This window comes from Geotrypetes seraphini, chromosome 3 (genome assembly GCF_902459505.1).
Source record: "Geotrypetes seraphini chromosome 3, aGeoSer1.1, whole genome shotgun sequence".
Taxonomy (NCBI): Eukaryota; Metazoa; Chordata; class Amphibia; order Gymnophiona; family Dermophiidae; genus Geotrypetes; species Geotrypetes seraphini.
The window spans coordinates 329479015-329506361 of NC_047086.1; the positions used below are offsets into that span (position 1 = coordinate 329479015).

Consider the following 27347-nt stretch of genomic DNA (forward strand, 5'->3'; position numbering starts at 1 on the left):
CATTTGCCCTTTCAATGTCTTTATCTCCCCCACACACACTTTTTCAGCATTACTTCTATGTCTCTATTTCACCTCCTCTTCATGTCCCCTCTGTATCTCTATCCTTATTCAGTAGGTCCTGCTTACTCTTTCTCTTCTTTGTGTCACTATCTCCATTTTCAGCTTTCCCCCCTTTTCCTTTGTTAATGCACCCTGTAGCCAGAATCTTTCCACCCTCCCTCCACTCCGGCCCAGCCCAGTATGAAATATTTCCTTTTGTTTCCCTCCCCTCTCTCTTTCTCTCTCTCTTCTGCTCCCTCACCCAAGAGTCCTGCAACTGGCCCTCTCCCTTCTACCTGCACCTGGCAAAACCCCCCTGCTCTGCGGCTCTCTTCAGCAACTCGTCAGCAGCGATGATCAAGACAAGCTGCCGACATCGAGGCCTTCCCTCTACGAGTCCCGCCTTTGTGGAAAAAGGAAGTTGAAACAAGCGGGACTCGCAGAGGGTAGGCCCCGACGTCAGAAGCTTGTGTCGATCGCTGCTGCTGAGTTGCCGAAGAGAGCCGCGGAGCAGGGGGTGTGGCCGGAAGCAGGTAGAAGGGAGAGGGCTGCTGGAAGAGGTAGAAGTTCCGGAGTATGACACCGACCCGGGCCAGGATGATTTCTTTTTCAGGCTGTTGCTGCTGCCGCCGCCACACCCCCACACCCCCATGCCCCCCCCAAAATGACAAAAACAGCCTCATGCCCGGCGTCGGCGTCTTTGACGTCGGGGAGAGGAAGGCTGATAGGCCCAGTAGATCGGGACGGCAAAACGAGTATCACAGAGCCTGGGATGGGCTCTGCGATCGACTCACGTTGCCTTCCTGAGCTACCGGTCGATCGCGATCAACGCGTTGGACACCCCTAATCTAACCAAACCGTTTTTGACCATTCCCAGATCCTGACGCATACTATAGCTATCAACCTTGTAATCTCACTGGGAATGCCCAGGCTAATTTCTTGTTGTAAACTGGCTAGAACTGAAAGGTATTGGCGGGATAGAAGGCATCAATGTAATATAATGAAATGCATATATATATATATATATATATATATATATGTGTGTGTGTGTGCGCTTTGCTTGAGTAATGCATTATTAATCATCTTTTTCCATTATTAGCAAAGAGGAGTCCTCTTTAGGCTAAAAAATAGAAGATTTAATATGCAATATATATTTTTTCATGTGCCTTGTGTAAGTGATGCATTATTAAACATATTTTGACCTTAATATCAACCTGGAATCCTCAATACCCCAAAAATAAAAGCCCCGTTCACCTTTAAGCGAACGCTTATGGCACGCCTAATGCCTAAGTTGCATCTTCCTAACTCGCGTCCACCTAACATCCAAAAGTAAACTTGGTTTTGCAAAGTCTACATTTTAGGCATTAGATAGATGCATTGGGGTGCTACGTGGCATGCGATTCTCTAATTGGATGTCCAAATCAAAGCCACTCCCACATTATGCTTAAGTGGGCCATGCCCATGCCTATCTTTTGGGCGCGGCTTTTTCCGTTGGGCGTCCACAAAATTGTGGACATCTGTTTTGTGAATCGCGCACAGCCTTTGATGGTCTAACTTCCAATTATTGCTCGTTACGTCGTTAACTGTGCTTGTTATCCACTTTACTTGGACTCCTAACTCGCGCCTAAAGTTAGACGTCCATTTGCAGAATTTACCCCTTTATGTCTCCATCACTTCCACCGAGAGGTCGTTCCAAGCATTCACAAGCCTTTCTGGGGTGGGAACAGTGTGAGCGACTGAAGGATGCATTGGGGAAGCATTTATTATAAAGGGATTAGGACATGGGACAATTTTGTTTTACTTGGCACGCCCCTTTCAGTTGCTCCTGGGGAAAGTTAACAACACCTCTTGAGCTGGTTTTAACTTTGAAAAATTTATTCAGCTTGCTAAGTATAATAGAAGCTGTATTATTTATTTTTTCATAATAATGAGCTGCTTTGCATCCATGTGTACTCTTTGCAGCTCATTATTATTTATCTTGATTTGCAGAAAAAAAAAACCCTTGCACTAAGGGGCATAGTTATCATTGTGGGCTGCCATTAAAACATATTATTTTAGTGTTAACCCCAGGTTTCATTGCATAAAAGGTGACCTGTGCTAAAATAGCTAACAGTTAACAGTCAAATAACAGTGAAACAACTTATCTTACTCCCCCTTTTACTAAACCGCGATAGCAGTTATTAGCGCAGGGAGCCGCGCTGAAAGCTCTGTGTTGCTCCCGACACTCACAGAGTTCCTATGAGTGTCGGGAGCAGCGCAGATCATTCAGCGCGACTCTCTGCGCTAAAAACTGGTATCGCGGTTTAGTTAAAAAAAAAAGGGGGGGATGTTAATCAGGCAAGTTTTCAACGTGGGCTACTAGTAGTAGTTGGGTTATTTTAGTACAGGGCCTCATTGCATAAAATGAGGCCCTGTGGTAAGATAACCTGACTTAACAGTAGCCCATGTTGATAATTTTACTCCTAAATTGTGTTATTGGTAAATAATCTAATCTGGGCATGTATAGTCTACTTAACCAAATATGGCTTAAGGCAAATAACAAAGCATGATTATTAGGCTAGAATCCCAAGAAAACTTAATTGATAACAAAATAAAAAATAAACAGTTACTATTGAGAAAGATCCAGAACTTACCTATATTTTCAATAGGTATTGATACAATAAATATGTTTTCAAACAAAGCTTAAAAAGATAATAATGCACCATATAGTCACAACAAAGCTTAGTAAATAGACCTCGGTGCCTCTTTCATAGTTATTTTTATAGATAGAAATCCAGAAGTAATTCTTGTAGAAACAATCATATACTTTTACCTATATAGATGGTGATTAGTTTTCTCAAAGTCTATGTCGGTAGATACATTTTTTTTTTACTTGCAGGAATGGCTTTGGAAATTTGTCTCATTATCACCAACACTCTTACCTTGACATGATCTCATGCCTACCACTTGGTATCCATCAGGACATATGCATGAGAATCTTCCTGGTTCATTCAAACACTGGTATTGGCACATATAACTAGAAGTTCTACATTCATCAATATCTGCAAATTGAGTAAGAAATAAAACAGTTAGCTACCTATTGGTGTATGATTCTTTCTCAGTTGTATTTTAGCATCACTTCCCTAGCTTTCTTGCTTCTGTGAAAAAAATGTACATTTCCCCCCCAAATATAATTTTCTCTTCCTTGTTCTCCTGCAAACCTTTTGCTTTTCGGTGTCCTATTGAAGCCCTTAAACTTCAAGAGCCAGCAGTTCATAATCAGGAGGGATGTGCAGAGGCAGAAACTTTTGGTCCATTTATGGAAAAAGAAATTCCCCTCCCTGTTTTTGTTTGTTTGTTTTACATGTTCATTCTAAGAAATTTTTTTTAGTATGCATTAGAACTTTTAACAACCACAAATATTATGTTATGTTATATGTGGTCTTATATCCTGCCCAAATCCCCTCAGAGCGGAGTTCTAGGTGGTTTACAGATTGCGTAAATTGTACATAGACTTGTATATGAGGGGCATTCAATAATTTATCTACCTCAGTAGGACAGAGAAGTTTTGAAAAAAAATTTCTTTTATTTTTCAATATAGTCCCCTGATAGCGCTATACACTTCATCCATTTTTCTTCCAATGACTAACTCCTTTGAAAAAAATTCTTCTGTTTGACCTTCAAACCAGGACATCACAGCTTCCTTAATGTCTTCATCACTTGAAAACAACTGTCCATGGAGAGATTTCTTCAAAACTTGGAACAGGAAATAATCCAAGGGAGCCAGGTCAGGACTTTAGGGCAGTGTTCTTCAACCCTTTTACACCCGTAGACTGGCAGAAATAAAAGAATTATTTTGTGGACCGGCAAACTACTAAGACTGAAATTTTTAAAAAAACATTTCCGCCCCATCTGTGCGAGCTCAGTCCCCGCAAACCATCTGATCTCATCTGCACAAGCCTCAGTTATGATTTTATATTGAATGTGTGTTATTAAAGTATAAAAAGAAATAATATTCTGTACAATTGTCATTTTATAAATACAAATAAACAGAGCAAGGACCAACAAAACCCCTGTCTCCCCTTCCCTTCACATATATCCCTTCTACTATCAAGAAAACACCATCCCAGTCCTTGGAGTCTCTGGGCCTTCTCTTCGACACCCAGCAGGGTTATGTGTTTCTTCCTGAGGCCCTCAGGCACTTACTACAACTCAAGATCAGACGACGAGTGAGGTGATTAAATTTGCAGATGACACTAAACTGTTCAAAGTTGTTAAACTCATGTGGTTTGTGAAAAATTGCAAGCAGATCTTAGGAAATTGGAAGACTGGGCATCCATGTGGCAGATTAAATTTAATGAGGACAAATGCAAAGTGATAAACTTTGGGAAGACTAACCCAAATCACAGTTACCAGATGCTAGGGTCCACCTTATGGGTTAGTGCCCGAGAAAAGGATCTGGGTGTCATTGTAGACAATACGATGAAACCTGCCCAAAGTGTGGCCGTGGCGAAAAAAGCATATGATGCTAGGAATTATTAAAAAAGTGATAGTTAACAATACTAAGAATATTATAATGCTCCTGTGGGCGGGGCCTTTGGCGCCTGGCCCAATCAGCATTTGAATATCTGATTTTGTGGACCCAGCAAATGTATATCTGATTGAGTTCAATATTCAGCACTCAACCAAATATGGGTTACCACATAAAGACAGAACAGCCTTTTTATGCTATTCCATTTATGCAGTTAACCTGGACAGTTAAGTGCTAGGGTCTACCTTGGGGGTTAGCGCCCAAGAAAAGGATCCGGGCGTCATGGAGACAATGTGATGAAACTATCCACCTAATGTTATGAAACCTTCCACCCTAAGGCTTGCCATTCGGCGGATGGCGGGCCTGCTGGGCCAGGGCCGCCATCAGGGCAGTACTACCAGTCCTGCATTCAGGGGCCCGGAGCTGACAGGGGGCCCGGGCTCCCCCAGGGTCCTAGGCAGTGTTCTAAGGCAGGGGTGCCAGTAGCTCGCCAAGGCAAAGTGAGTCGATCACCCAGGACTCACTTTGTCTTGGCGATCTAATCTATCGGACCTATCAGTCTTCCTCTCCCCGATGTCAATTCTGCAGTCGGAGAGGAAGTTCGGGCCAACCAATCGCTGCCTGGCTGGGCGGAACTTCTTCTCCGATGGCAGAATTGACGTCGGGGAGAGGAAGACTGATCGGCCCGAAGCAGGGAGAGCATGCGTCGGGGCCTGTTATCCATTGGTGGGTCCTGTTCCCCGATGGCAGCGGCAGTGGCAGTGGCTTGGGGAACGGCAGGGAGAAAGAAAGAAAGGGGGCAGGCAGGGAAACAGAAGGAAAGAAGAGAAACAGAAAAAAAGAAAGAAAGGTCAGGGAGAGAGGAAGAAAAAGTTGGGGGAGGGAATGAGGTGTGGAGGAGAGAAAGCATACAGGCTGATAGAAGGGAAGAAAGATTGGATGCAGTCAGAAGAAGAAAGTGCAACCAAAGACTCATGGAATCACCAGACAAGGTAGGAAAAATGATTTTATTTTAAATTTAGCAAAGTGGAGGCAGTATTACCACAGTTTTCAAAGGAATTTGCCCAAATAACTTAATAGTTAACTGGGTAAATTCCCAGAGATGAAAACTTCCCTTCACTTACTATGCACAGTTCTGAATTTATATCTGCTGTCTATATTTTACAATATGGTCCCCTTTTACTAAACCGCAATAGTGGTTTTTAGCGCAGGGAGCCTATGAGCGGCAAGAGCAGCGCTGGGCATTCAGCGCAGCTCCCTGCACTAAAAACTGCTATTGTGGTTTAATAAAAAGGATGGAGGGTATATTTGTCTATTTTTGTATGGTTGTTACTGAGGTGACAATGCATTGAGTCATCTGCCTTGACCTCTTTGAAAAAAACCCAGAATAGGAATGATAATTAACATTTTCTCAGCGTATAGTGTGCTTTGTGTTTTTTAATTTTATTGTTGGTAGATCATTTTGACTTGGTCATTTTAAAGTAGCTCACAAGCTCAAAATGTTTGGGCACCTCTGAGCTAGAGCATTGAAACTGTGTATTTCTATTTTATCCCCCCTTTTACAAAACTGTGGAGCGTTTTTTAGCGACAGCCGTGGTGGTAGCAGCTCTGATGCTCAGAATTCTATGAGCGTCAGGGCTGTTACCACTGTGGCTAAAATCCACACTACAGTTTTGTAAAAGAGTGAGGGGTTAGTTTGTGATGACATATTCCATACTAGGCGAAGGTGTTTTCTGTGTTCTGTGTGTTCGAAAGACATGGTTTTCTGTTAGGATTGACGGTGTAGGATTGATTGGTCTGGCTTGTTTAGTTTTGCAATGGGTGTATTGATGTATTGCTCACTGCAATATGTAAGATGCTGCCTTTTCCTAGGTACTCATGTGTGACGTGTGGTTTGTTACTAAAAATCATGTTTTTCTTACAGATGGGGGGGGAGTGCCAAAAAATGATGGGCCCCGGGTGTTACATATGCTACGTACGCCACTGTATGTAAAGATACCAGAAAGCTGGCGTAGCAAAAACTTTAAGTAAATTGTTGTTCTTCTAAGTTTTGAGTATTTAACACTCCCACAATCTCACGGGCACTCATTTCAAGTTTATTGAGATTTTGATTTAAACGCAATATCAAATATTTTCAATGTGTATAACAAAAATAAATTTGGGGAAATAAATAAAACCATTTGAACAATAAACATACAAACATATCCATAGATGATTAAAATTACATAAGGAGTACAAGGATAAACTACATTTGTTTAAAAATGCGTTCTCCGCGCCTGCTCATAAATTTATTGACTGGAAGGATCCAGCAATGTGGCCAGATGCCATTCAGGACAAAGACAGAGAAAGAATTGTGCAATTTAGATTAATGATGGAAGATGATTTAAAGCAAATGGCACAGTCTATGAGTAAAGATCTTGACGGACGTTCTTTTTATGAATATCTCCTCTATGCCAAATCACCCAATGGACGTGAGAAGATTTTACGGGACTAGCTTAGGTGGAGCATTAGCAGAAAAGTATGTGTATTCGGCCCATGGAAGAAGGGGGGGCGTCGGGGGGGGGGGGGAAGGGGGCCCAATAGGATTGCTCAGTAAGGGGCCCAGAAATTTCTGATGGCGGCCCTGTGCTGGGCAAACGGGCTTGGGACCCGTCCATCCAGCCAACTTATTATAGATAGGGAGGTGTGTGTCAGGGGTGGGGGTGTCATGGGGGGTCGTCAGTTGTGGAGGTGTCGCAGGGTTTGGGGGGGGCGATCGGGGGGGGGGCAGTCGTGGGGAGGTGGTTAATCGTGGGCAGAAGGGATTGGGCTCCCTCCTGCCTGTATCTGATAGGGGGGATGGTGGGTCACCGGGGCAGGAGAGGTTGGGCTCCCTCCTGCCAGTATCCAATTGGTGGGGTGAGGGGGTCATCGGGGCAGGAGGGTTGGGCTTCCTCTGGATCGGATCAGGGGGTCACCGGGGTAGGAGGGGTTGGGCTCCCTCCTGTCCAAATCAGTTCAGGGGGGGGTGGAGGTGTGTGTGTCTGGGGCAGGAGGGGTTGGACTCCTTCCTACCTAGATCAGATTGGGGGGTCGCTGGAGCAGGAGGGGTTGGGTTCACTTCTGCCCAGATCGGATCAGGGGATGGGGGGGTCACATCTTGGTAGGAGAGATTGGCTATCTCTCCTGCCACGATGTCGATCCACCCCCCCCCCCGAAATGTGACACTTCGGGGGGAGTATCGCAGCAGGGGAAATGCCTCATCTCTCCTGTCGCGATTCTCACCCTGAAGTGCTGCGGTTTGCGGCAATTCAGGCGATCACCATTGCGGCAGGGGAGATGAGCCATCTCTCCTGCCGCGATTGTTGCTGGGGGTGTGTGTGGATTCTGTAACCAGTGTTCTTTTTGACAGACACTAGTTACAGAATCCAGCTTTTAGACGATGGAGTGGCCCCTCCTTTGCCTAAAAGGTCTGGTTTTGGGCATTTGGGACTTAGGCTGTTTTTTTGGTGGGTAATATGTTGTAAGTGTAGACGTAGTGGTGATATGGGCATTTAAAACAAAAACTATGGATACAGATGTTCTGGAAATAATTTATCAAACACTGACATATAAAACCATGAAAATTCAATTAAAAAAATACAATGATAAAAATACTGTGATAAAAACAGCTGAATGTAGAGGAGGCCATTCTCAAAAAAACTCTCATTTTGGACTTTTTTTTTTTTGAGAATGGATATTTTCCCTGCTTCTACTTTCAACGTTTAGGGCCAAAAGGGGACTTAGACGTTTTTTTAAATTATGCCCCTCTAGGTGTTTTTAGTGCCTTCCTGAATTGGAAGTAGGTAGGAAGTTGGCGCAGGTTGCACTCTTTCCAGCTACAGTGGCAAAATAACACTCAGAATTTAGGAAGTTGGTTGGTTGGGCTGAGAACTTTTCAGCACTCTGGGACAACGGTATAGAAAATTGAATAAATAAATAAATATCGTTAGATGTATCAGGGAATGCCTTAGACTGAAAACAGGCTCATAAGGATACAATGAACTGTGCTAGTGAATCAACAGAGGGAGCTATGGTGTTTTCAAAGGATTGTTTAGTAAGTAAGATTTGAGAAGATCAAAAGGTTTCCTACCAGAATCAATGGAATCTGAAATTTTCTGGTGTTTTGTTTTTATGCTCCATTTCAACCTTAATGGTACCAATGGTTATTGTGTTTCTTGGCAAGGGGCGTTTGGACCCTGGTTACTTGAGTTAAGTGTTCTGTAACATAAAAATTATCTGGCCAGCAAAATGCTGAGCACTGTCAGCTGAATATTTATTGCAGTGTTTAAGTGCAAGCAAAATGTTTAACGCAAGTGGACCTTTGATGGATTATGGTGAGCCCTGAGGGTTCAAATGACATGGCTCATGTAAAATAACCCACTCCAATGACCTCCCTCCAAAATATGCTATGGAATAAAAAAAAAACATATGCCATACAACAGGGGTGCCCAATAGGTCAATCGCGATCGACCGGTAGATCGCCAAGGCAAAGTGAGTCGATCGCGGAGCCCATCCCAGGCTCTGTGATAGACTCACTTTGCCTTGGCGATCTACCGGGCCGATCAGCCTTCCTCTCCCTGATGCCAATTCTGCCATCGGAGAGGAGGTTTTGGCCAGCCAATCGCTGCCTGGCTGGGCCGGAATTTCCTCTCCAACGGCAGAATTGACATCGGGGAGAGGAATGCTGGTCGGCCCGAAGCAGGGAGAGCTTGGGGCGGCGGTGGTGGCTTTGGGGCCTGTTCCCCGATGATGGCGGCGGCAGTGGTTTGGGGGAGGCCAGGGAGATAGAAAGAAAGGGGGCAGGCAGGGAGACAGAAGGAAAGAAGGGGTATGAAGACAGAAAAAAGAAAGGGAGGCAGGGAGAAAGAAAGGGCAGGGAGAGAGGAAGAAAAAGTTGAAGTCTGGAGGAGAGGAAGTATATAGGCTGAAAGAAGGAAAGAAAGATTAGATGCACAGTCAGAAGAAGAAAGTGCATCCAGAGACTCATGAAATCACCAGACAACAAAGGAAGGAAAATGATTTTATTTTCAATTTAGTGATCAAAATGTGTCCAAATTTATATCTGCTGTCTATATTTTGCACTATGGCCCCCTTTTACTAAACCGCAATAGCGGTTTTTAGCGCAGGGAACCTATGAGCGTCGAAAGCAGCGCTGGGCATTCAGTGCAGCTCCCTGCGCTAAAAACTGCTATCACGGTTTAGTAAAAAGGGAGGGGGTTATATTTGTCTATTTTTGTATGGTTGTTACTGAGGTGACAGTGCATAGAGTCATCTGCCTTGACCTCTTTGAAAAATAACCCTGGAATAGGAATGATAATTAACATTTTCTCAGTGTACAATGTGCTTTGTGTTTTTAAAAAAAATTTATTGTTGGTAGATCATTTTTACTTGGTTATTTTAAAAGTAGCTCGCAAGCCCAAAAAGTGTGGGAACCCCTGCCATACAGCATTCATTTGTGAAATCAATAAATGTGCTGGGATTATTTATATGTGATTTATATGTTCAGCAACTAATATCACCACTTAGACATATGGGTTATTCAGCTGCCTTCAGAACACCCAATATCTCACCCCCTTTTTGAATAGCTAAGTTTGACTGCATAATAATTTCATATAGTATATCCAAAATTATCAGTTTAAGTGACCTGGTATTAAAAAAAGCACTTATGCAGGTGGCCCTGGTACTTATAGCATAACTGTTTCTGTCTTTAATTGGAAAAGTATAAGGGAATAAAGGCTCATTCATGATATTAGCTTGGATTTAAATAAACTGACAACTGAACAAATGAGTGGAAAATTGTACACTTCCCCCTCCATATTCGCAAATTCCATATCTACGGATTTGGTATTCGTGATTTTTGACCAAAAAATAAATTTTAATTTTTCAGGCTTTTTTTAGCCCTGTAAGCGCCCCACCCCCACTTAAGTGTTACCTGGTGGTCTAGTGGGTTTTCAGGCAGGAGCGATCTTCCCACGTTCCTGCTCCGTGCAAATCGCTCACAGGAAATGGCTCGAGAGATAACGGGAGCTCAAGGCAGACATTTCCTGTGAGCGATCTGCACGAGGCAGGAGCGTGGGAAGATCGCTCCTGCCTGAAAACCCGCTAGACCACCAGGTAAGGCTTAAGGGAGGGCTTACAGGGCTAAAAATAGCCTTGGGAAGCTGGGGATAAGGGCAGAACTGGTCCAAATATTATTTGTGGTTTTTCCATATTTGCGGGCCGGCTCTGCCCCTAACCCCCGCGAATACGGAGGGGGAAGAGTATAGCCCAAAAAGAGACAAAGGGATACACAGCTAGCCAGTTCAATTGCATGAAAGAAATACATCTGACTTAAATATCTGTTTGCCTGGCTCCCCAGGGCTCAACACAATCAATGTAGAAATTACGCATTTCTTGAAAGCTATCAGTCATAGCTGTGGAATGTTACTGTCAGTTCTAGAGCAGCAAAGTGATGGTAAAACAAGGCTGACAGCAGAGTCTTTCACCAATGCTTATCAGAAGCAGCACGGGTAGGTCACAGTCAAGGAAACAGTCCCTTATGTGAGCTTACTTTAAACATTCTTCAAAAATAACTTTTTAGATTAAGTAATACGTGATGCTCATTGGGAGTTCTATTACATGTTCACATATACAGTATACCCTTCACTGACAATGTGTGTACTGACCCTACTATATATATATTAATAATAATAATAATAATAATAATAATTTTATTTCTTATATACCGCTATACCCTAAGTTCGAAATGGTTTACAATGAGGGTCCCTTCAGCCATCTCTTTTCCAAACTGAAGAGCCCTAACTTTTTCAGTCTTTCCTCATACGAGAGGAGTTCCATCCTCTTTATCATCTTGGTTGCTTTTCTTTGAACTTTTTCTAGTTCCATTATATCTTTCTTGAGATAAGATGGCCAGAAATGAATGTAATACTCAAGGTGAATTCTCACCATAGAGTGCTACAGAGGCATTATAATATTCTTGGTCTTATTAACCATCCCTTTTAAAATAAAAATCCTAGCATCTTGTTTTATTTTTTGGCTACTGCTGCACATTAGGTGGAAGGTTTCATCACATTGTCTACAATGACACCTGGATTCTTTTCTTGGGTGCTGCTAACCCCCAAGGTAGACCCTAGCATTTAATTGGCCAGGTTAACTGCATAAATGGGATAGCATAACAAAACTGTCTTGGCTTTATGTGGTAACTCATATTTGGTTGAGTGCTGAATATTGAATTCAATCATATACATTAGCTGGGTCCACAAAATCAGATATTCAATCCCAAAATCTGGATAGGGCCTGGCATTCAATATATGGGAATAATACCAGTAGCGAGCAGCAAAATGTTAAGTGCTGCCAGCTAACTTTTGACCCCTTTAATAATACCAATATGCAGATTGCAACAATAATTTGCCATATGAAAAATTCCTTGTATTGTTTTATAGTGCATTTTTAAGTGCCAAGGCATTCACATAAATGTAAACTTGCTGCAATGTTAAGAATAAAACCTTATTTTTGTTCCCATTTCGAGGCCATTTGTGACTCTAAATTCTTAATTGTTTTCTTAATTATATTGAAATAAGAGGGGGGTATGTGTGAAAATATTATTCATATATTTTATTGAAAGTTGTAAGTGCTATTTTTCATATATTCTGTAATGTTTTCATGTATGCACTGTTTTAAGTTTCAAAATGAATAAAGAATTATAAAAAAAAGAATACAACCTTATTGGGAGAATTCTAATGGTATTACTATCTGTAGTGACAAACCGCATTATAACATTCTTGGTCTTGTTAACCATCCCTTTTTAAATAATTCCTAGCACCTTGTTTGTTTTTATGGCTGCCACCGCACATCGGGAAGAAGGTTTCAAAGTGCACTATATGCAAATTAGCGCATGGTAATTGCTACCACACAAACATGACAACTGTTACCTCATTGGTTTATCAGTGTGCGCTAATTCATACATTAATAATATTTTGTGTTTGAAGTGGTAACTAAGGGATTCTTTTACTAAGGCGTGCTAACCGATTTAGTGCATGCTAATTGATTTAGTGCATGCTAATCGATTTAGTGCGTGCTAAATTCTAAAGCGCCCATGATAGTCTATGGGCATCTTAGCATTGCAAAGAGCAGGTAGGGTGTATCATATACTTCGTGCTCACCGCTAAGGACCAGATTGAGTAAATTGTTGCCAAAGTTAGGCTCTGTTAAGATCCATGCTAAACTAGTATTCTGCAAAGGGGGCTCTGAGCTGGCGTGAATGCTTTACCCAACTGATGGCAGTTAGGTACGAAGACGCAGGTGCTTTATAAAACGGGAATGTATTCTATAACACGGGAAAGGTGTTCTAATTTCTGGGAATGCTTTCATGCCTCTCTCATAGCCAGGCCCCCCCTTTTGAGTGATGTGTGATGAAATGTAGACTAGGGCATCGGGTAGATCCATACATAAGTCCTAATTACTGCTAATGAGGTGCTTGTTAATACCAATTACTGATAGTGCTTAATTGGCTAATTAGCGGATCTGGGTGCCCAACTTTACAAAATTCGGGGGCATGTGCATCTGCTTTAATTGTGAACACAGTACCATGTGCCAATAATTATTTCAGTGTGGGATCTACAAGTGAGAAGCCGGGCAGAACCTCCATTATTTGCCGTATTAAATTAATTCCTCACATTAAAATACATTAACATCAAAATCTAATGTATTTTTATAAAACAGCCCCTTAATAAAGTTAACCTTAAATCGGCAGTTTGTTTCCCTTTCTGCCAACAAACTCTGCTGAAGAGCAATTGCTTTAACACTGAGCCTTTGTTAGGCAGAGACCAATGAAGCACGGGCTTTGATTTATGAAAGATTTTTTTCCTACGCTGCACTTACGGAGAAAGGTCTTCATAAATCAAGAGCACGAGTTTAAATTCAACAGAAACCATACACTCTCAGAAGAATCAGGATTCCTTAATGACTGAGAATTCAGTTGTAAATTACAGTTCTGTTTATTGTATTTGTGTTATATATTTTATGTGTGTAAATTCTGTAAGCCACTGAGATTTGGCGGTATAAAATTTTTTAAAAAATAAATAAATAGGTCTTATCTCTTTCTACTATTGCCAAAAAATAATTTTACCTTCACAGTTGACTCTGTCTCTGCTTAGCTCATATCCCTGATTGCACTGACAAAGGAATGAACCAATTACATTGTAGCACTGGTGTGCACATGGACTGCTGGCTGCACACTCATCTATATCTGAAATGAAACATTAGTGTTAATTTACATCACTACTAGATATCTGTATTTGCATATTATACTAAGGAGTGAAATAAAATTCGTTTTTACATGATGTCATATTTCATATGCATTTGACATACTGCTATTTTGTTAAACGGTAGAAGGTTAATGAGAAAAAATATTCATGTACTCAAATGTAAAATGGTTTCTCAAACAAGAAAAACCAAGTAAAATGCCCCAAATGCTGATATTTCAGGGTTTTGTACTTTTTTCAGAAGACTGTGAAAAATTTTGTAAAGTTCACCCCTTACACGTGATAACATGTCACACATAATCTGATACCCACCAAATTATCAGCAAATGAAGAGGAAGAACAAATCTCCACAGAAGAATTCAGGAAAGCCAAACAGTAAAGAACAACCCTGACATCCACACAATGAAGTGTGCAGTTCAGTATTAAGAAGATGCTGTGATGCAATATTATGCAAAGCAGTTCATTAGTGCCAAAAAGCCAGTGAAAATTGACACACAGAAATATCTTTGTAAATCACTTTTTGAAAAAAAAGATAACTGACAACTGGGAGACGGTGGGTACTCTTGAATCTAGGACAGGATGGTTACAAAAGCACAGAACTTTACACAGGCCTAAGATAAACAGAATTAGTGGTGGGGCTTTTATTTGGGAACTGGCAATACAGAGATTAAGGCAAGCTACAAAAAATACAAAGTTGGAGGCTCCATTCACTGTGTTTATCTGGAGCCAAAAGACCAAAGCTTAAACTACCCATCACAGAACAGATGGCAAAGTGTTGAAGCCATAGTCAGTATTAGCAGAGTTTTGCGATTTGAAGCAGCTAATTATGGAACACAATAACACAACTAAGCAAATTAAGTAAAAAATGAAGAATCTGGTGGCCAAACTCGTAAAATGTAGTGGGAAGCACAGGCAAATGAATTGGATACAACTGAGACAGTTCTTTATTGAAAAAATACAAAATCAGAACTCAACACAGTCTGAGTTTTGGCATAAGCTTTTGTCGGGAGTCCAGAATGAATCAATGTGTATTTCGTTACTTGTACAGATGAAATTAGAGTTGTATAACCAAAATATGAGTCTCAAGCAGGGTGAAATTTCATAAAGGATAGAATCATGCGACCAAAATGTGGTAAAAAAATAAAATTAAAAATCTTATGGGACATCAGAAGACAATAGAGTAAGTGGGGCAATGATTGGAAGCTCTAGAAACAGTGGCAGACAGAATGAAAATGAGTCTGGGAGAATTAAACAGCTAGAGGCACAAGATGGAAGACTGGGCAAATCGCACTCAGAAGCAACATTCAAATATTAGAAGTCTCTGAAGGGGTGAAAGTTGGTGATGGTGAGCAAGTTGGAGAAAATTCTCTCATAATTGTGTAATATTACATTTGATAAACCACTTGAGATAGAAAGAAAGGTCTGCAAGGTATCTGTGCTTCATAAATAAAGTTTTATGTTATGTTAAGGTCTAGAATTTCTTCCAGGCTGCTCTTCAAGTCCAGGCACCCAAGGCCAAAAGTTACTTCACTATCTACGTGTTAGAGATACTTACTGCTGCGAAAACTGAAAAATCCAGGAGTTGTTGTGAAGGATCATAATGGAAGAACTGTGATGTGATGAGCAGTTGTGACTTGGGAACACATAAGCCCCTACTATCAAAAACTCCATTGGCTGTCCCTAGAGGTGCGAATCCTGTTTAAGTTCTCTTGTCTGTGTTATAAATCAATATTTGGTCTGGCCCCCAACTTACCTAGTTTCCCATTTTAATCTGGCAAGTTCTTTTAGGCCCACACGAAGAATACATCTGTTCACCTATCCGACAATAAAGGCCTGCCACTACAAAAGATTCTTGGACAGAACTCTTGCCTTCCAGGCAGGCAAATGGAACGATTGGCTTAGTAACGTTATCACGCTCTCCTCATCCTACTTCAATTTTAGAAAACTGGAAAAATGAGTTTGTTCAATTGATTTGTAAAATAAGATTCTATACTGCTCTGCTTATTCAATCAGTAACCCTAAGAACTATATAGTTTTCCATTTCTTTCATTATGTAAGATTGTATTGTTGACTTTGATTGTAACCTCTTCGCTGATTGTCCAGCGCTTCTTGCAGTAAACCGCCTCGAACTTCCATGGCTTTGGCGATATATAAGAATAAAATTATTATTATTATTATGAGACTTAAGTAGCCAAATATGGTGTGTGCTCAGCATATCTCTAATGGAGAGAAGTAGCTCTCATGGACTGAGGTGTTCTTGTTCGATGAATATTCCATATTTATAGCACACTGATTCTTGACTGGAAGCAGAAGTTTATTATAGCAATTGTATGGTGTGTTTTTTTAAAAAACTAATCTGAGATAGTAGAGTAGTAATAATAGGGCTATGCTCTATAGAAATCAAAGTTAAGTAAAGCAGGCTCAAGATGTGGCAGATCTAAGGACAAGAGAACCCAGAACCCATACACATTATTTCTGGACCACACTGTACTTGTGGGGCATGTGCTGTACGAGTGGCGCAGGAATGTGGAGAGACTGACCCCCCTCTTTTACAAAGGTGCGCTAAGCTTTTCAGTGCGTGCTAAACGCTAACGCATGCATGTTATCCTATGGATGTGTTAGCAGTTAGTGCACACGTTGATTTATTGTGTGCTAAATCCGCACTAAAACGCTTAGCGCACCTTTGTAAAAGAGGGGGTGAACGTTTTCATTTCTTCATTGTAATTACTTGTCAAATGCAAGTTATATTTCTAGGTTGCCGAGATTAGTTCTGCTTTCTCAAATAGTTTTTTAGGTGAAGGTAAAGTACAAGGTTATCTGGTAGTTTCTTATTTTAGGTGGCAGTGAGTAAAGGTATCAGACTATTTTTTTTGAGTATCATCTCAATAGGGAAAATGGGTTTGAGTTAAAGTGTGTAACAGTCAGATTGACTGTGGCAGTTTCTGACATGAAACAAACGGAGAACGAGAGAAGGAACTTGCTTCAATATGTGACAAGAGAAAAGGCAAGCGAGATGTCAAATTCCACCAACAGCTACGTTTATTAATGATAAAAGACATAATGTCATTAAAAAGTCCCAACTAGAATCCCAGTTTTGGCATCTTAAGATGCCTTCCTCGGGGGACTAATAGCATGCTTTCTACGCACTGTTATGTTTATCCGGAACTATCGCGTAAAGCACAGCAAAGCACTTGTTGGCGTCTTTGAAAATTTGCGAGCCAAAAAAGTTTCTGATATGAACCACCAGTTCTCGTAGATAGGGATAACATGTCTTGAGAGACAGACCACATTTCCTCATCTGGTCTGTAGGCTGCCTCGAAAAAGCTAGGGGGCTCATAATAATTTTTAAAAACACGTTCAAAAAGTGGCCTAAGTCAGTACTTGGACGATCAAAAAGACAGCAGTCCAGGCAAACTGTCCACCCCCCACTGCAACGATCGCGGCAGGAGAGATGCCTAATCTCTCCTGCCGACACCCCCCCGAACTGCCGCAACCCCAAAGCCCTCGGAAACCACTAAATCACCCCCCCCCGAAGCCCTAAGCTGATTGGCAGGAGAGAACCCAAGCCCTGCTGCCGAAGGCACCCCCCTCCGAATATCAGCAGGAGGGATCCCAAGCCCTCCTGCAGAAGGCGCACCCCACCCCGAATACCGGCAAGAGGGAGCCCAAGTCCTCCTGCCAGAAGACCAACCTCCCTGAATGCGCCTCCCCTACCCCAGAACCCCCTCACTAACCTGAAATTTGGCCAGCTGAACAGGTCTTCTGTCTGTCCGACAGGTCTGCCATCCTTGGAATAGCATGCCTGCCCCTTCCCAGTGCATTATGTGATGTACTGGGGAGGGACCTAGGGCATGATTGGCACAGGTGCCTAAGGCCTGCCCATAGGAGGGGCCTTAGGCACCTGGGCCAACTGGAATTGGGTCAGTTGCCTAATCATTTGCATGCAAATGCAACCAATTATAAGAGAAGAAACACAATTAGATACATTTAAAAGCAACCTTAAAAGTTTTCTTTTCAATGATGCCTTTCAGAGTTAAACTCTTTGGGAGAACTTTAAATCCTTATATTATGCAATTACAGTCATAAACAGGTTTTTATAATAACCTGAAACTAGCCTTTATAAGGCTACTATCCTTCCCTCCCTATATATTTTTTTACCTTTAGTGTTACTTTTCTATCAAAATTGTAGTTCCAACTAGAGAATGACACGGTGGCTGTTACCTGCGGCTAGCCGAGGGTAACCCGCCGAAACGGTGGGGGTGGGGGGGTGGAAGTGTTCACTGCAGGCACGAGGACAAGGCCATCCACTACCCTGTGGAGTGGTGAATGGTCTTATCCCTGCAGTTAAGGGAGGGAACGCGCACGGTCACCGATCGCGTGTGGCCACCTCCCTCCTTCCTACCTTCCTAATCTATCTCCCTCCCTCCCCCTTACCTTCGCGGCGCATTAGTAAAGTAACTTGTTGAAGCCAGCTGAGCCTGCCTACAGTTGCGTGTGTGTGTTGCGGAAACTTCTCCACTGACGCAACTTCCGGTCAGACGCAACTTCCGGTAAAACGAGAAGCTTCTGCCCACACACATGCAACTGCAGGCAGGTTCGGCCGACTTCAGCAAGTCACTTTACTAATGCACCGCGAAGGTAAGGGGAGGGAGGGAGATTCTCGGGCCACGTGAGGGGTGCTGAAGGGCGGTGAGGTGGCGAGAGGGAAGGGTGGTGGGGAGAAGACGCTGAAGGGAAATGGGGATTGGGGAAGACAGAGTAGGGAGAAGACGCTGAAGGGAAATAGGGAAGACAGAGTGGGAAGAAGACGCTAAAGGGAAATGGGGATGGGGAAGACAGAGTGGGGAGAAGATGCTGAAGGGAATTGGGGTTTGGGGAAGACAGAGTGGGGAGAAGACGTTGAAGGGAAATGGGGAACAGAGAGTGGGGAGAAGACGCTGAAAGGGAAGAAGACAGAGATGCCAGACTATGGGGGCAGTGGAGGGAAGAAGATGGGTGCCAGACCAATTTGGGGGGGGGGTGAAGGGAGAGGCACAGTAATAGAGCAAATGGAAGACGCTGAGAGAAGACAGACAGTGGATGGAAAGAATTGAATGAGAAGATGATGATGCAGAAACCAGACAACATAGGTAGAAAAAAAAATTCTATTTATTTATTTCCTTTTTTTTTTCTTTAGGATAAAGTAGTATATCAGTTGTGTTGATAAAAATTTATAAACAAAGCCCTGCCAGCTGAACATCTCTTTCTCTAGTTCAGCAGCCAGAACTTTGATTTATAAGGAAGGAATAAGCTAAATATTGCAGTACTGAGGCTTGTATGGATGCTGTGGGGATAGTTGTCGTGGGGAGGGGGCAGGGACAGTGGTCATAGGAATGGGGCAGGGACAGTGGTTGCGGGGATGGGGATGGGGCAGGGACAGTGGTCGCGGGGATGGGGCGGTGATAGGGACTGTGGTTGAGGTGAAAGGGCGGTGACGGGGTCAAATTTTTTCCCTGTGTCATTCTCTAGTTCCAACCCCCTTTTCTATATTTCTAGTAAGTATCTGTCTCAATACTGTCTATGTGTTTTATACCCTAACTTTTTTTTTTAGTTGAAAGATTTTTATTAATTTTAACATACCGCAAAAATACAAAAAATGTTAACAAAGCAAGATACAGACAAGCTGCACAAAGAAGGAATCATAGAATATTAATTATCAATATATTCTAACTTTTTTTTTTTTTTTTTCCTTTATTTATTTGATTATTCATTACATTATCTTTGTAATAAACATGCATGAATGAACACAAAAAATACAAATGTAAATTCCCTAACGGGAATTAACATAATATAAGGAAACTAAATCAACCATGTCCTAGTCCACATTAAAACTGATCGCCAGTACAAATAAAACATCAAAGCAAATCTTTCTATCTACTATCTAGGAACAGGCAAATGGCTATTATATATATTATACATCATCCTCCAAAAATAAACTGAATATAAGGAATTAAACTTTCAACAAAGGTTTCTCTTTGATAAAATCTTCCACCTGGGCTGGGTCAAAAAACACATATTTATCATTTCCATATGATATCAGGCATTCTAACTTTTAATGTAAATCGCTTAGAAATACTTAAGCGTTTTATCACATTTTTAATGAAACTTGGAAACTTAGGGCTCCTTTTACTAAGCTGTGGTAGCATTTTTAGCGCACGCTGAAGATTAGCGCACGCTAGCCCCAGCGTTACGTGGAAAAACTAACACCAGCTCTATGGAGGCATTAGCGTCTAGCGTGCGCTAAAACTGCTAGCACAGCTTAGTAAAAGGAGCCCTTAGTGACTGATACATGTACAGAGCCCTAACAGCAATGACAGTAGGAGCCTCCAGTCACTGTTTTTAGGGTTTTTTTTATTTTTAAGGGCACAGATGTGTGTGTGTTACACTCATACAATCTGTCCCATTAAAAAGAAAAAAGCTGTCCCCCATGCCAGGAATCCTCTCTCAGCCACCATCCCCCTTAACCCCCCCAAAAAGAAAAAATAATGGCAGGAAAGATGCCCAATCCCTCCTGCCACACAGAACACTCCTGCGCCATGCCCCCTTTGCACCATGCCCCCGAACCCCAAAAATATGGCAGGGGGAATGCCCACTCCCTCCTGCCACAGGATGCCCCCCTACCCTGAACCTTCCCCTGAATCTTTTTAAAACATTGGAAACAGGAAGCCCACTCTAATACTCCTGCTTTGGGCCCACCGGTCTAAATGACGAGCTTTCCCCTCCCCGGTGTATCACGTGATGTAAGGGGAGGGGCCAAAGGCTCTGATTGGTTCAGATGCCTAAGGCCTCTCCCAAGGGGTGGGGCTTTAGATGTATGAGTCAATCAGGCCTTAGGCACCTCCCTTTGTATCCAGGATCCTGAGGGAAGAGCCTAAGGCCATGAGTGGCTTGACCAAACAGGGCTTTAGGCTCCTTCCCCTTTGACAGGGGCCTTAGGCATCTGAACCAACCAGGGTCTTTGGCCCCTCCTCATGCATCACATGATGCACCGGGGAGGGGAAGGCACCTAACTCAATTCACGCCCAAACTCTGCCTCAAATCTTGCCTGCTTGCTGCTAGGTGCCTTGGTGTAGATGTTTACATTGAAGTGGTAGGCGCCTACTGGTAAATTAATTTTTAATTGCTTTTTAATGATGCTTTCAATTATCAGCATCAATTAAAAAATTTATTAAGGCGCCTAGATTGCCTAGGTGTGCTGACCTAGGCACCTAACTGTAGGCGTCTTTTATAGAATCGGGGCCTTACTGCCTCTTATTTAGGAGGCGCTAGGAGCTCTTGCATTAAGTCTGAAATCTAGGTAGAACCCATTTCCAGCCATTAACATGCCCCCTCTTGAAAAAATATTAGCTGTGACAGAATTTTTCCCACATAATTTAAAGAACTAAGGCTGGTACTGGGAAGACGGTCTATGTCCCTTATATGGTGATTTGGCGTAGGATGGGCTGCAGGATGGGTGTGGGGGGCATCAGTGGGAACTCCAGTAACTTGGAACATGAGGACGTTACTGACCAGACTTTACATTAGGTATCCTGCAAATAATGGGATGGTTGGATAGACTGGAGTGAGCTTGGACGGCAACTCCAACAGTTAGAACCTAGGACAGTACCAGGTTGACTTTATGGCGTATGGCCCAGACATATCAAAGAAAAAAGACAAGTTAATTTAATCATGAATTTATAATGTGTATAAGGTCTTTATCTGCCATCATTTACTATGTTATTATGTTTTAAGTAAAGTGTAAAGGGTCATGGATTTGATATACTGCCTTTCTGTGATACAAAGTGGTTTACAATTATTATTTATAAGTACTTTATCTGTCCCTAGTGGGTTTACAATCTAAGCTTTGTACTTGGGGGGCAGTGGAGGGTGCCCAGGGTCACAAGGAACTGCAGTGGAAATCGAACCCAATTCTCAGGTTCTCTGCCCGCTGCATAAACCATTAAGCTCGTCCTCCACCCTATAGCACCATTTAGTAAAAAGACCCCCCTTTTACTGTTATGGAACCATAATCAATGATTACTTAATTTATTCATTTGTACTTTCTTTCTATGCTCTTCTGTAGCTGCTTAGTGTGTGTGTGGGTGTAGGGGGGGAGGTAGTGCTGTAGCTTATTTGAACATTCCATTATGGAAGGTAGAGTTACTTCACAAATATCACTTTTTCCCCCTTTTGCTCTGCATTCCTTGAAGAACGGCTGGAACATTCTTCTCCGAATGAAAGAGTTATTTTAATGTGTGATGAACTTTCCTAAAATTGCGAATGCAGCTATTAAACTGCAAATTCCTGCATCTTTTTTTTTCCTGGCCTCAAATGCCAACCCCATAAATTATTAATAGAAGATACACATACAGTACTGATAAGACCTCTCAGCAAAGAATGATTAGGATTTATCTACAGTAGACCATTTATTACTTTAACATGGGTGATCCACTGTGATTGAAACTTGAGTCTGGGAGATCAGTTAAGGCCTGTGTGAGGCCCGCAATACACAGAAAACATTGCAAGGGGATAGTTTTGTATGTTAGGTCTTTCTATGCCTGATTTTACAATATGGAAAAACAAAGTTACAGTAAAAATGTCAAAGATACAGGCGTGAACCTGAATTTACATCTATCATCTAATTCTGAGGCCTTTAATACTTCCATATTTAGGACCCAGTTCACTACACTCCCCCCTCCAAATCCACAGTTTCAGTATCTGCAAATTCGGTTATTCATGGTTTTTGGGCTCGGGACCTCCCCCCCTTGTAAATCGCTCCATCCCCGACCTCCCCAGACCTTACCTGGGGGTCTAGCAGTGATGCGGGGTGGAAACGATCTTCCTACACTGCTGCCCCGCGCAAAGCCATCATCAAAAATGGCTGCTGTGAGTTCCCGTGGTCTCATGAGACTACAATGGGAACTCACGGCAACCTATTTTGATGATGGCTCTGCACGGGGCAGGAGTGTAGAAAGATCACTCCTGCCCTGTGTCACCGCTAGACTACTAGGTAAGGTCCGGGACACTAGAGGGAGGCAGGGGTGGGTCAGAATCAACCCAAAAGTTATTCGCGAATTTTCCTTATTCGCGAGCCAGCTCTGCCCCTAACCCTCGCGAATACGGATGGAGGAGTGTAAATCGTTTCTCCCATTCTGTGTTTATGGAGGAAAAGCTTAGTAAATCATGTTCTTTTGTTTTAGACATTGTGGGACACATTTACGTCATTCTGTTGTTTGTAGTTTTAATCAGTGCTGTACTAAGGACTGTTCAAGCATTGTGGCCACAAGGATGCAAATATGGAGGGGCACAAAAACTGCATCCTTCCCACTGTCTCCTCTCATTGGTGGTGGTGAAGCAGAATAAGGGGTGGGGTCAGAGAAATGTTACAGGGTGAATAAATATCTGAATGAAATCCTTCAGTTCATAATCTGGCATAAATTGTTAGATGGAACCATTTTGCCATCCTCAGATTTTCATGGTCTCTACTAATAAAAATCTGAGAAAATTAGAAAGTCATGGGATAGGAGGTAATGTTTTATTGTGGATTAAGAACTGGTTGAAAGACAGAAAATAGAGAGTAGGTTTAAATGGTCAATATTCTCAATGGAGAAGGGTAAATAATGGGGTTCCCCAGGGGTCTGTGTTGGGGCCGCTGATTTTAACTTATTTATCAATGATCTAGAAATGGGAATAACTAGTGAGATACAGTGGTGCCTCGCATAACGGACGCCTCGCACAGCGAACGCTGCGCACAACGAACTTTATGTCTTGATCCGTACAACGAACTTCGTTTCACACAACGAAGTCGCCCGAGCTGCATCCTTCCGCGCAGGCACTGCGCTTAACTGCCCTCTCTCCGCCTGGTTCCCTCTTGCCCCCCCCCGACTCCCCGACACGATCGGGGCAAGAGGGAGCTCAAGCCCTCTTGCCCCCCCCGACTCCCCGACACGATCGGGGCAAAAGGGAGCCCAAGCCCTCTTGCCCCGCCGATTCCCCGACACGATCGGGGCAAAAGGGAGCCCAAGCCCTCTTGCCCCGCCGATTCCCCGACACGATCGGGGCAAGAGGGAGCTCAAGCCCTCTTGCCCCCCCGACTCCCCGACACGATCGGGGCAAGAGGGAGCTCAAGCCCTCTTGCCCCCCCGACTCCCCGACACGATCGGGGCAAAAGGGAGCCCAAGCCCTCTTGCCCCGCCGATTCCCCGACACGATCGGGGCAAAAGGGAGCCCAAGCCCTCTTGCCCCGCCGATTCCCCAACTCCCCGACAATATCGGGCCAGGAGGGAGCCCAAGTCCTCCTGGCCACGGCGACCCCCTAACCCCACCCTGCACTACATTACGGGCAGGAGGGATCCCAGGCCCTCCTGCCCTCGACGCAAACCCCCCCTCCCCCCAACGACCGCCCCCCCCAAGAACCTCCGACCGCCCCCCCAGCCGACCCGCGACCCCCCTGGCCGACCCCCACGACACCCCCAACCCCCTTCCCCGTACCTTTCTGTAGTTGGCCGGACAGACGGGAGCCAAACCCGCCTGTCCGGCAGGCAGCCATCGACGGAATGAGGCCGGATTGGCCCATCCGTCCCAAAGCTCCGCCTACTGGTGGGGCCTAAGGCGCCTGGGCCAATCAGAATAGGCCCGGGAGCCTTAGGTCCCTCCTGGGGGCGGGGCCTGAGGCACATGGGCCCAACCCGACCATGTGCCTCAGGCCCTGCCCCCAGGAGGGACCTAAGGCTCCCGGGCCTATTCTGATTGGCCCAGGCGCCTTAGGCCCCACCAGTAGGCGGAGCTTTGGGACGGATGGGCCAATCCGGCCTCATTCCGTCGATGGCTGCCTGCCGGACAGGCGGGTTTGGCTCCCGTCTGTCCGGCCAACTACAGAAAGGTACGGGGAAGGGGGTTGGGGGTGTCGTGGGGGTCGGCCAGGGGGGTCGCGGGTCGGCTGGGGGGGCGGTCGGAGGTTCTTGGGGGGGGGCGGTCGTTGGGGGGAGGGGGGGTTTGCGTCGAGGGCAGGAGGGCCTGGGATCCCTCCTGCCCGTAATGTAGTGCAGGGTGGGGTTAGGGGGTCGCCGTGGCCAGGAGGACTTGGGCTCCCTCCTGGCCCGATATTGTCGGGGAGTTGGGGAATCGGCGGGGCAAGAGGGCTTGGGCTCCCTTTTGCCCCGATCGTGTCGGGGAGTCGGGGGGGCAAGAGGGCTTGAGCTCCCTCTTGCCCCGATCGTGTCGGGGAGTCGGGGGGGCAAGAGGGCTTGAGCTCCCTCTTGCCCCGATCGTGTCGGGGGGTCGGGGGGGGCAGGAGGGCTTGGGCTCCCTCTTGCCCCGATCGTGTCGGGGAGTCGGGGGGGCAAGAGGGCTTGAGCTCCCTCTTGCCCCGATCGTGTCGGGGGTGCCAGGGACTACACGGAGTCACCCACCGTACCACCCGATTCGGGTAAGCGCAGGTATCGGTGGGTGGCTTATTTGCGGGGGGGGTGCCTTATTTTACATTTTTTTCTAAAAAGGGGGGGCTGTCTTATTTGATGGCCCTGCCTTATCATCGGGGAAACACGGTAGAAAAAAAAAAAAATGAACAGTTAAGTCCCAGTTTTTGCCGCTGAGACTCTGCCCTCTCACTGTAAAATTAGACTCTACTTAGTCTGTCTTTAAATTTAAAAAATGTGTGTTGTTTTAAAAAACAATTATGTTTTTAGATGTATCTAAATAAAAATAATAACCAAAAATTTATCTTTTTTTATGTCATCTTAGCATATTTTATGCTACAGAACGAATTATTTTGTTTTACATGTATTCTTATGGGAAAACGCGTTTCACACAACGAACGTTTCACATAACAAACTTGCTCCTGGAACGGATTAAGTTCGTTGTGTGAGGCACCACTGTAATTAAATTTGCTGATGACACAAAGTTGTTCAAAGTTGTTAAAGTGGATTGTGAAAAATTGCAAGAGGACCTTGGGCGACTGGGCATCAAAATGGCAGATGACGTTTAATGTGAGCAAGTGCAAAGTGATGCAATTTATAGCTAAGTATTGTAGGTTTCCACAATAGGAGTCACTGTCCAGGGAAAGGATCTAGGTGTCATCTTTGAGGATATGTTGAAACCCTCAGCTCAATGTGCATCGGCGGCGGCTAAGAAAGCAAATAGAATGTTAGGAATTATAGGAAAGGAATGGAAAAACAAAGATGAAAATGTTATAATGCTCTTGTATCACTCTATGGTACTGCTACAGCTCAAATACTGTGTGCAATTCTGGTCGCTATATCTCAAAAAAGATATAGTGGAATTAGATAAAGTGCAGAGAAGGGCAACGAAAATGATAAAAGGGATGGGACAACTTCCTTATGAGGAAAGGCTAAAGTGGTTAAGGCTCTTCAGCTTGGAGAGGAGATGGCGCAGGGGTGATAAGACAGAGGTCTATAAAATACTGCGTGGAGTAGAAAGGGTAGATGTGAATCGCTTGTTTACTCTTTCCAAAAATACTAGGACTAGGGGCCATGCAATGAAGCTACTACATAGTAGATTTAAAACAGACCGGAGAAAATATTTCTTCACACAATGTGGAATTAAACTCTGGAATTCGTTGCCAGAGAATGTGGTACAATCAGCTTAACAGGGTTTAAAAAAGCTATGGATAATTTCCTAAAAGAGAAGGCCATAGGCCATTAATGAGATGGCTTGGGGAAATCCACTGCTTATTCCTAGGATAAGCAGCATAAAATTTGTTTTACTACTTGGGATCTAGCTAGATACTTGGGCCCTGGGTTGGCCACTGTTGGAAAGTGTATCCTGGGCTTGATGGACCGTTGGTCTATCCTAATATGGCAATTCTTATGCTTTTATGTTCTCATCTGTCTGAACAACATTCAAAATGACACTTGTCTGTGGCCAACTGCCAATCTTCAACAGCACTTAACCACTTAGCATTGCTGAATATTTGTAGTTAGCACATGTGCCAGAACCGGCGAACTTGTGGGTCTTCCAAGTTGGAGTTTAGCTTTTGGCTATATAATGGCTTAAATTGGGTCGTATAAATAACAGTCCTATCTTTAAGCAGTTCAGCTTATGGGGACAAGAGGCTGAATATTGCATTTAACTGCACACATTTTAGCGGCCAACCTATAACTGGACGTTCAATGCTGATGCCCGAACAAAGCCCAACACTGAATATCTAAGAATACAGCTGGAGGCAGACATAAAGATCTATATTCAATAAATGCTGCCTAAAAAAATGCAAAACACTATTTAAAACAAAATAAAAGCAGTTAAGAAAAATATGTAGGTGCCTACCGGCATTATAAAAAAGGCATCTGTATCGCAGTTCCAGAGGTGCTTTATAGCACCTAATGCCACTGTAGGCATGGCTAACGCCAGAAGTGGCGTTTAGCATCATTAAGTGCCTCTGTAGCCGCGATTCACATGAAAAGTAGGTACACTTTTCCCTCGTTATTCGCGGGGGATACGGGCAGAGCCGGACCGCAAATGGTGAAAAACCGCGATTA

General features: G+C 43.7%; 1 protein-coding gene across 2 annotated transcripts in view; it reads right to left on the minus strand.

Moving 5' to 3' along the window:
- The window catches only part of EFEMP1 (EGF containing fibulin extracellular matrix protein 1), a 139325-nt gene that overhangs the window by 21053 nt on the left and 90925 nt on the right, over positions 1–27347 (minus strand). For both annotated transcript variants that reach the window (XM_033937882.1, XM_033937883.1), the window contains exons 7-8: positions 13698–13817; positions 2961–3080 (exon numbers count right to left, since the gene is read on the minus strand). In XM_033937882.1, coding sequence (XP_033793773.1) covers positions 2961–3080; positions 13698–13817 — 240 coding nt within the window. The remainder of the gene's footprint in view (positions 1–2960; positions 3081–13697; positions 13818–27347) is intronic.